General features: G+C 37.6%; 1 protein-coding gene across 3 annotated transcripts; it reads right to left on the reverse strand.

The window, feature by feature from the left end:
* Positions 1-2,830: 2,830 nt before the first annotated feature.
* Positions 2,831-10,294, reverse strand: LOC127788515 (probable galactinol--sucrose galactosyltransferase 2). Of its 3 annotated transcripts, XM_052316892.1 has the most exons (14): positions 10,070-10,294; positions 8,658-8,740; positions 8,255-8,477; positions 7,153-7,397; positions 6,785-6,875; positions 6,568-6,616; positions 6,367-6,458; positions 6,155-6,265; positions 5,472-5,594; positions 4,323-4,875; positions 4,121-4,188; positions 3,884-4,018; positions 3,488-3,794; positions 2,831-3,386 (listed from the first exon to the last, which is right to left on the reverse strand). In XM_052316892.1, exons 3-14 carry the CDS (start codon positions 8,443-8,445, stop codon positions 3,063-3,065), a joined length of 2,289 nt encoding a protein of 762 aa, XP_052172852.1. In that variant the 5' UTR covers positions 8,446-8,477; positions 8,658-8,740; positions 10,070-10,294; the 3' UTR covers positions 2,831-3,062. The 3 variants fall into 3 exon arrangements, with proteins under 3 accessions (XP_052172852.1, XP_052172851.1, XP_052172849.1); XM_052316891.1 differs by lacking the exon at positions 8,658-8,740 and having other exon boundaries at positions 8,255-8,456; XM_052316889.1 differs by lacking the exon at positions 8,658-8,740.
* Between the last annotated feature and the right edge of the window lie 217 nt (positions 10,295-10,511).

A 10,511-nucleotide genomic window follows, 5' to 3' on the forward strand; every position in this document is an offset into this window, starting at 1 on the left:
AAAATGATGAAGAAATCTTGTGAAACTAAATGATATCACAACTCGATGATAACCAAAGTTCCCTATGTGTGAATAGTTGTATGAAGTTGTGAGGTTTGAGATAGTTTCTAGTTTTGTCGGGGCAAAAACTATGATAATCCACTATTTTTGCAATGTTTTTGTGCAAAATTATACCTAATAGATAACCCCCCTTATATCGTGAACCTAAATATCAAGGAAAAACCATGCCAAATTTTGTGTTTAATTTGTCTTGATTTATACATGTCATGTGCACATTCCAAATCTCAAGAGGGGTATCAAAATTATCCCTTAACAATAACAATTAGGAAACAAAACACAAATCACCTACAAGTATCAAAGAATGAAAAGAGGATCAATATAGTACAAGGAGATTCGAAAATAAAGTATGAGTTTGGATATATATCATAAACAAACACACACACACACATAGGAGATGGGTTTTGAGCATATCTTCGAATCAATTGGACTTGGATATAAATGGGAGAGTTTGGTTTCTCTGTGTTCTCTTCTTATTACGAAAAGAGAGAGAGAGAGAGATGAAAAAGGTACAACTTTTAATGAAGTTTAGAAAAGGAGGAGGTAAGAAATCTTCTATGGGGCACTTACCAATTGATGGAAATTTTAGTTAGTCCACTTATTTTCAATTTTTGTAGAGGAGAACTAATGAAATTTTTAAATAATTTGGAACAATGTTATGAGAATTAGATTAAATTGGTTGGTCAAACCGGTTGAATTAGGAACTAAGCTAGAAAAATTGGTCTAGCTTATGGCCAAAAACCACTTATCCAAGAACTAGCTGGTTTTTTTTACATGAACCATGTTTGGACTAGTGAAGCAAGTCAAGCTGGTCGAACTAGCCAATATTTTTTTGAATATTATTTTTGGGTTTTATATTACTTTTAATATTAAAAAATATAATTTTAATTTGAAATATTTGAAAGGAGTTGGCATCTATAAAAATATTTTAGTGTTAGATAAAACAAAATAAGTTATAAACCATTTAAGAATTTAATTAGTTTTTTTGACCAAAAAAAAGTGACTAAAATGGACTTTTTTACAACAATAATATTCTTTTAAATTTTTAATAAACTAGAGTATTGGCCAAAGCTATGCATGTGCAAAAAAGAAAGAAATAAAAATTTTCAAATAAACACTCACTTTCAAGAGGTGTCACCTGGCGATTATAATTTAGTTTTATTTTTTAAATAAATTTTAATTGATAATTAGTTTTTGATAAAATAGTAAAGTTATTCTTATTCCTTCCTAAATAATAAAATTTGATATAATGAAAAAAAATCTTTTAGTACACAGATCAAGAGTTTACTTAAATAATATAAATCGATGATTAAGATGTTATCGCCAGCACCACTCCCTTTCATCTATGAGTGTTTAAATTTTGAGATGATATAGTCATCATCACCATCACCATATGAATAATTTGTAATCATCACTATGTCCACACTAATAATTTGTAAAGTGATGTAACCAAGTTATAATTCTTGTGTGCCTTGAGTATGCCACAATTCAATAAGTCCTTAAAGTATGTGCTACTAATTATTTGGAATCATGATGATTGATAAGATTTTCAATTTTGAGGTAAACTAATCAAACTCTTTACACAATTTAAAATTTATTTTATTTTTTGTTGAAATAAAAAAAATCACATGAGAATTACATTCCAAGATTATGACTAAAATCATATATTTGGATTAAATTTATTAACTATAATATGACATTGAATTTGTCTAAAATATAATTGAATTGACGATATTTGAATTTTGAAGATTGCCTCAACATCGCTCTTTTGTAGGCTAGTTTTTAATTATAAGTGACATGCGAATTTTCATAAAAATAATGTGAGATAAAATAAAATAAATTTTGAATTATTTAAGATTTTGTTTTTAATCAAAAATGAGTGAAATGATTAAAATTGATTTTTTTTTAAAAATAATAATACTCTTTAGTGTTTGCTCATGCTATGGTCTAAGTGAAAAGAAATAAAAAAATTTAAATGAAAATTCACTTTCAAGGGGTGTCTTTTGATGAATCTCAATCTCTATATGTAGCAATAAAAGATTGGATGCACACATGAAACCATGTTTACACTTTCACAAACGCTACTATCCCTATTCTATATAACACTTTAATCATAGCACTTCCCTCGACAGCGAATGAGCTCAAACACCATCAAAGGTCCTAAGCAATGGGCATTCTCACTAATCATGGCCTAAAAATCCTCACGATAGCAAGATTTTCACAAGAAATTTACAAGATAATGTGTGGTGAACTCGTATGGTACACCATAGCAAAGGGAACTCATATGGTCACCATAGCAAAGGGAAATCGTGTGAACAATCCATAAATTACTCCCTTCATTTCTGTTCTTGCACATTCTCTAGCACCAATTCTAACTTAAGCATCGAAAAGGTATCCCAAAGTCTCTGGAAGCAATCCATCTTCATGGTTAGAAAAAGGACCTATGATGGGTACCCCTTGTCTTGAGTGTGCTCATAGTCTTACATCATCCATATGGTTATTAATTCCCTTGTTCAAATACACTATCCTAAAGGTATAAGAATGCCTAAGTATGCCTAAGCATTGATTAAGTAAAGAATTGAATCCACAACTTCAAACAATAGAAAGTGTTTTAAGTTGTTTGCCAATCAACCACCTTGTTTGTAGGGTTCTTTCCTCATGCCAATGCCAAGACATGGCAGAAGCATTATTTGAGCCTAACGCCAACACATAACTTGATAGAAATGGGCAAAAGCAATGGAATTTGTTAGCAAATTGACCATGAGACTGAAGCTAGCAAAGGTAACATGCCATAGCAGGTTAGGATCCATTAAAGCAACTAAACAGGTACCTTTATTACAGGGACATAACCAGTGAGTCTCCCTCCCCCTCTGCAATGCTAAAGCACATGCCCAAAACCAAAGATACACAGAGTCACCTCTGGCTTGTTCACTTTCAAGCCTCCTTTGATGTTGGCATCATTGTGGGGGCTGCTTTAGTTGTTTGATCTTCTATTTTGGAAACGTCTAAAATTGGATTTCAATAGGCCATTTGTACATGTCCTCTTCAGGAGGTGGAATGGTGAAGGTAAGTAGACCGATAGCAGGGTCATACTCGAACTCAGCCTCGACACCCCTCACCATGCATTTTAGCGGACACTGGGAAGAGTAAGCGCCAAACCGGCCACATCCCCTCACTCTGAGTGCAACAGTTGCAGTTGGAGATCGGTTGCCATCAAGAGAAGTGGTCAGCTCGGATGGAAAATGGACTTCAAACTGCTCCACAGCGCCTCCACTGTTGAACATGTCAAGCAGTCCTATAGGTGTAAATGAGATGTTTGAAGGGATCTCCTGCATATAAGGATTATCGGGTTTGTTTAGTAACTACCACCATGTTGTGACAAGCACTTGGGAGTTTGCAATGGCAAACAGGCTAACAGTTGAATGCTCACCTTCACAGGGCAGAAGTGGAAGAGTTCATACTCCAAAACTTTGAGAGTAACAGGCAATGAGGCGCCTTTTGGTATCCGAATTACTTCTCCCGCCCTGTGGGCATACACCACTGTATCCCCATTCCATTCAGGCCCTGCAACCTGAGCGAGGACATCGACATCTGCAGCTTGTACAGAACCAGTGAGGGTACCAGGTGATGCATCGTGGATACGGGTCTTCTTTGTAACTTTGCACCAACCAGCACCTTGGCAGTTGAAGACGCCAACCACGCCAGAGCAATTGTTTACATTCCAAGTTTTGAGCAAGCTGCAGAAATGACACTTGCAGTCAATATCTCATAGACGTTTAGACGTTTATCATTTATAAGAACAGGAGGTGGTTATGAAATTGCAAACCTTTTTCCATCTCGTGCTGGATCCACAAAAAGGCAGTCACGGGTTGGCCTGCCTGGTAATTTGGCACGAAGAATCGATCCATCAGGAAGGACAAGCTTTTTCAGGAGCTCGAAGTTGTGGTTGCCAGGCTTGTCACTGTCCAATCAGCAAGAAAATGTAAATCTCATTGGATCAATAACAACCTTATCTCTAATCTAAGAATTGATAAGGGAAGAAACTAGTTTAATGCGATAGTACCTGACATAAATTGGACCTCCTCCAACTGCCCGAGCCGCAGCATGATACTCTGCAACTGGATGTAGACTCTGCAAAGAAACAACACCCAATTCGTCAATTTCAATGACCTTAATTAATATGAGGCAGGAACTGTGTTAACTTTACTTGGCCAAGACAAAACTAGCATACCAAAAAAAAAAAAATCTATTGTAACTCTACTTACATGGAACATGTCCCAATCAGGTTGCATAAATTCTCCAAGGAATAGGGAGTTGTAAGCAACTGAGGAGATGTGGATGGTGTGTGAGGCAGGGTCACGAGGGTAGAAGTCATCAGACGCTCTCACTACAGCGGTCTGCTTGGCGCTGTAGATCCCATCAGTATTATGACACATGCAAGCAATACATCCATTGTCAGGGAAGTTCCGCGCAATGGAAGCTTCAAGTGCCTGATGGTAAGCACGGGTGAGAGAGACCCTGCCACCATGACCAGCCCCAAGGGTTTCGATAATGTTCTGCACATCAACCTTGACTCCATCCACTCCACATGAAGCTAAGTAGGCATGGAGCTCATTGTAGAAGTCGAAGACTTTCTTAGGATGCACTAATCCCAGGCCATGCACCGCAAGACTGTCCATGACTACGTCTGGTTGGTTGCCTAGTATACCAGGAGACTGAACTGGGTAGGCCAAAGCAGTATCGTAGTTCTCCATCCCAGCAGCTGCAGGCTTCACCCCACCCCAATAACCAGCTAGAGCATGCCATACGTAGACATATCTGTGGCAATTTTGGGGGAAAAAATTATAAGCAGATATATACATAAGAAATATTTTCCTTGGATAATGTCGATGTTACATGGGATTCTACTCTGTACAAGTCTACCTCAATTAGTTTAGAAACCATTGATATTGCAGATCAATATAGATTAAGGCGGAACTGTTGATAAAATCCTTGGAGGGCATGTGACATATGAGAACACATAAACAATAATGTCCAGTGGCAGCTCATTTAAATTGCTCCAGAAACTGTCACTGACCCATTATTGTGATGAAAAAGAGGGGGCGGTGGGTTGGAATCTTGGACTGCATAAAGGAGATGATCAACACCACCTAACAGCTTAAATTTGTGGGTTGGATGACCAGTGCCTGGTTCATGAGAAAGTAATATTGAAGGGAAACAAATTCTGCTCCAAGGAAAGCAGGCAGGATAATTCCCCTTAGATTCAGATGGAAAATGAAGAAAAGGAGATAGCATACTATACTACAAGAGTAGGCAGCATCACCTAACAACTTAAGGGTTTAGGGTTAAATGCACCTGACTCGTAATAAAAAAACATGAGAGTACAGAGCACTACACTAAGTTGACAAACTTACTTCACATTATGGCGTTGCTTGGCTTCATCAACAACTATTTTCAGGCCAGGGACCTGATCACTGTCCTTCCCATTCCTCTTGAATTTCTCATTCTCTTTTATTCCTGTCAATCTGTTTGCAAACCTGCAAGATGAATCTCCACATTAATAACACGTCAAGGTGATGCACTCTGTGAGAATATTAAGCATTGGATATAGTACTTTCATGCAGCTTCGATCATATCCCCAATCAGCCATTTATTATCGTCATTCAAGGACCATAAATAATAAGGTTGCAGATAGTAGATGAAAGCAATCATAAAATTACCTCAATATGCTATTAAACACCAAGTCAAACTTTAAGGCAATTTTCTCATCCAGGAGCATAATGATGAAATCAAACATCTAGGACTATCAAAGTATAGCTGAATTTGATGCACTATCAATTTGTGGATGCAATTATTCAAGTCCTGCTCTTAAGTGTTATTTGCTTCGGAAATTAAAAAAAAATAGAAAAGAAGGAGCTGTTGCTCCTAGTGGAACAAATTTTACATCCTCTTTGTCCTATCATTGATCAGCATAAAGCATTCATCTAACTTATTAGGTCTTATAAACATCAGAAGTGCAATCTAACCAGGTAAACCCCAAATCAGCACACATAAGGTCACCTTATCTAGGGAGTGAAGAAAGTGAAAGGTATCTTACTGTGCTCCTTCTTGAACAACACAATTAGTGTCTTCTTTTACTTCATTGCCAATCTGTTGCCAACCGTCGTCTATTATAAGGAAACGTGGAGGAGTTCCACCTTCTGACAAGCTGCAATAATAGTTAAAGCTTTATTAGTAATCTAAGTTCTCAATAATTACAAGATCCATATACTAATTTGTAGAAAATTTTGCACCTTCTTGTTAATTTACCTTTTAAGACCTTCTTCAACACCCTCAGCAGTTACATCTGTGTAAAAAGCATCCCATGTGCACCAGCCAAACCAATCAAGAAAGGAGGGAAACTGCAAATAAAGCACCATGAGAATCACACATACATTCATCACCCAGTTGTTTACCAACAATCAAAATGAAATTTAGACACAAGTTGTACAAGAGTCGAATTCTCCTTACCTTTTTCTCCTCACGGTGGCGGAAAGTTTGCATGTGCTTTTCCACAGCTCTGTTTCATTACATGACATTAGCAATGAGTAAACAGTCCAAAGCAAGAGCTATTAACTTTTTCACAATCTTGCTATAGGTCTTGACCATGCCTCAATAACCGAATAAATCATACATATGAATTCAGTCAAAAGAAGAACATTGAAATTCTTTAGAAGAGGGAACTTACTTTACAGCTTGGTAGATGACTTCAAAGGGGTTAGTCCCAGCGTGCATGTATACAAGGTGAAGTCCTTGGTTGGTTTTGACAGCATTATCTCCTGCAAATTAAATCACACCAAAAAACACAAGGTTGTTTTGTTTCTTTCAAACTCAGTTTTTTCGAAGATCTATACACTATAGATCCACTAATTCCATTCATTTGAATGATACAGTGATTGATTTGTCAAAACACATTTCTCCAGCTTGGTTGTGTTTGCAATGACAGCTCCACCCCCACCACATTGGATGGTGACTCTTCTTTATTTGGCAGCTGGGTTCGACTGATTTGACAGGACATGTGTATGTACTTGTTGATGACTATGAACAACTACTCACCACTCTCAAGGCAAATCTCTAGTTCATTCGTCTCATTGCCTTGGAGAACAGCACGGAACTGGCCTTCAAGAAGTGGAAGGAAGACTGTGTATATGACTGGGACATCATCACGTCCATCTTCAGTGGTGTCCTTGCTCTCCACGAGCATGAATTGAGTCTCAAGGGGAATGTCTTTCCCACAAGTGCCCATTCTCTGTGTCATCCACCATAGCTTGAAACGGAAACAGCACATGAATCGAAGACCTCTGCCACATAGAAAGTAGTTTCAAAAGCTTGGTCATAAAATCTGTGTTTATTGTTCCTGCTAATTCAATATAAAGCTTGATTTTACTCATGATTACAAGCACAATGGCCTAAAAGCAACTCAAAGTAATTCAGTGAAACCATGTAACGAAGCATAGAAACAGATGAAATTTCATTTCCAGTACGCATTTGCTCCTAAATTCCAATAAGACAACAGAATTAAGAAGGCATGTTCTAAATATCTTTTGCCCTCTCTTTCATGGAAGTTATGTATCAAATGTTAAACTTGACTATCTTGGCAAATTAAACTGAAAGATAGGAAAATTTAAACATACTTATATTCTAGTAGCAGCCTGGATCTCCAGGAACAAAAATCAAGCGAACCTATTACTTCCAAAGTAGTACGTCCAAATCTCATATGAAAGTATTACTTATATGTCATGATACAATAACTTTGCACAAAGAACTGAAAGACAGCCTAGACAACCAGTAAGAAATATAACTGCAGTAAGAAAATTGCAACCCTTAGTATAAAATGTTACCTATTATTAAAATTGAAGAGATTAGCATAGAAAACAGAGCAGAATACACCACCAAGCATGCTTATTTCTAATTTCAAACTATGCCACAAATAACATGCTCTTGACGTTGAATTTGTTCACAAATGTATGTTTTTACATTATTTCTTGTATCCTAGCTAGGAGTGAAGAATATTATTTGGAGAGCCTGGCTTCCATATTTTAGCTTTTGTTTGAGAATGCATGCATCAAATTTAGTAGGCGGTGAACATTAGCAGAATAAAAACTATATAAACATTAAAATTAATGGCTTAATAACATTAAAGAATCTTCCAACTTACTCTAAGACCCCAACGGGGAAGACGTGGAGGCTATTGCTATGTTCAGCAGTGGCACCAATGAAAGCACCCGCGACAAGGCCTACACCTGGTCCTGGTGTCAGAACTATGTTATCAGGCACATCTTTCAGAATAGTCTTCTCATGAACCACCAGGTTTCCATCAGTGACACAGATTTTTGGAGTAATCGTCATCTTTGCACACCCTATAACTCGCCCACAACAAACTACATCAACAAATGAAATAATATAACCGAATTAGAGAAAGATTTTTTTCTAAAAAAAAAAGTACTTAAATGGAGAAACCAGTCTAAAGAGTAGATGAAATCATAGCATATTCACAACAGTACGGAAACATAATTATCAAAAATACTTCAAAATACAGATAACCAGAAGAGCAACTCCACCATCATCAACTGGTTAACTGGACCGGTGTGGATAACCCCTGATGGACAATCATCGGCAGCATCAACCTTTTTGCCCGTAAATCCTGCTTAAGTATGGCAAGCAGCTACCTAAATCTCATGCGGGAAACGACACTCAAACTTGAGACTTCTAGTCTTCCTTCAAGCCTAAGGTCAGCTGGGTTGGCACCGTGTGTATGCCTTTGTTTTTCTAATTTCAATTTTTTTTTAGGTTGGGTTTTCTCAAGATTAAAAGAGAAACAAAAGGGACTAAAAAACAGAGCAAGATATGGACCACAGTGCTTGTTTGGCTTTAAGCTTCTGAAAAGCTTTAGACTTCTAGTCTTCATTCAAGCCTAACTTCAGCTGAGTTGGCACCTTGTGTATGCCTTTGTTTTTCTAATTTCAATTCTTTTTTAGGTTGGGTTTTCTCAAGATTAAAAGAGAAACAAAATGGACTCAAAAACAGAGCAAGAGATGGGCCATAGTGCTTGTTTGGCTTTTAGCTTTTGCAAAAGCTTGAGACTTCTAGTCTTCATTCAAGCCTAACTTCAGTTGACTTGGCACCTTGGGCATATGCCTTTTTTTTTCTAATTTCAATTTTTTTTTTAGGTTGGGTTTTCTCAAGATTAAAAGAGAAACAAAAGGGATTCAAAAACAGAGCAAGATATGGACCATGGTTCTTGTTTGGCTTTAAGCTTTTGCAAAAGCTTTCTCTGGAGATCGACTAGTCGGAAAAGTGGAGAACAACAGAGTTTTTCATAGGACAGAAAGAGAGCGGTGAGAAACACCAGGAATATGCTAGAGAAAGGGAAGCAAAAAGTAGAAAAATGGCCGATCCTTACGAAAATATCGCGATTACGACGCCGAGAAAAGCGAATTGATGTTTGAATCAACATGTTAGCACAGATCTTTTTCAAACAAAAAGCAGCCTGTGCATACACAGTACCAATTTCCAAACCGTGTTTTGAAGAACTCAAAATTTTTCACCTCACTTTATACAGTCCAAGTAATTGTTGAACGAAGAGGGATTGGTAAATTCCTTAAATCTCTTAATGAATTTTGAATTTGAAAAATGATTTTTTTTTTTTTTTTGACCTCCTTAATCCAAATTAGTGGTAATTGTGATTGTTTAGACATTTTCTTCAATCAAACCACCTACTCTACCCACAAGGACTAAGAAAGGCTGTAGAGCCATCAAATACGGGAGGCCAACCTCAAATGCAAGCGGAAATAGGTTTCTTCACGATAAAGGAAACACGGAAAATAAACTAACAAAACGCCAAGCAAATCGAGATTCGACCTAGTAACCGCCGCCGTAACAGAAACAGACCTCGAGATCAAAATTCCCATTGCTCGATCACAGTACTAACAAACTGAAGGAAACCGATCAAAATTCACCACAAGGAACTCACCTCTCGAAAGTTCCAAAGCCCTCCGGAGAGCCTCCGATCAAGCCACTCTAGTCTATGTATGTATATGAGCTATACGTATAGAGAGAGAGAGAGAGAGAAGTAGAAATCAGCTCAGAAGAAGTGCACTCCAAAGAGAATGCAAGCTTCTACGAGCGATATTACAGAGAGAAGAGGAAAAGCGAAGCTCAAACGGTTTTCTAACTCGGAAGGGTAATAACGGGCAAAGTGGTGGGAAAGGCGGGAGGGGTTTATATAGCGGCGATGGGCGTTAAAGGTCGAGCAGCTTAGCGGGATGGAGTCGTAGGATGTGGACACGTGGAGAGGCACAGGCCGTTCGATTTCCGGAAATGGATATTTATGTTTTGGAAATAGGAAAAATAGATTAGTGCACGTGCAGATGTCTGTTGACTCGTTGAGGAATCCCACGTCAGTTCCAGAGGGC

This window comes from Diospyros lotus, chromosome 13, assembly GCF_014633365.1.
Source record: "Diospyros lotus cultivar Yz01 chromosome 13, ASM1463336v1, whole genome shotgun sequence".
NCBI classification, from domain to species: Eukaryota; Viridiplantae; Streptophyta; class Magnoliopsida; order Ericales; family Ebenaceae; genus Diospyros; species Diospyros lotus.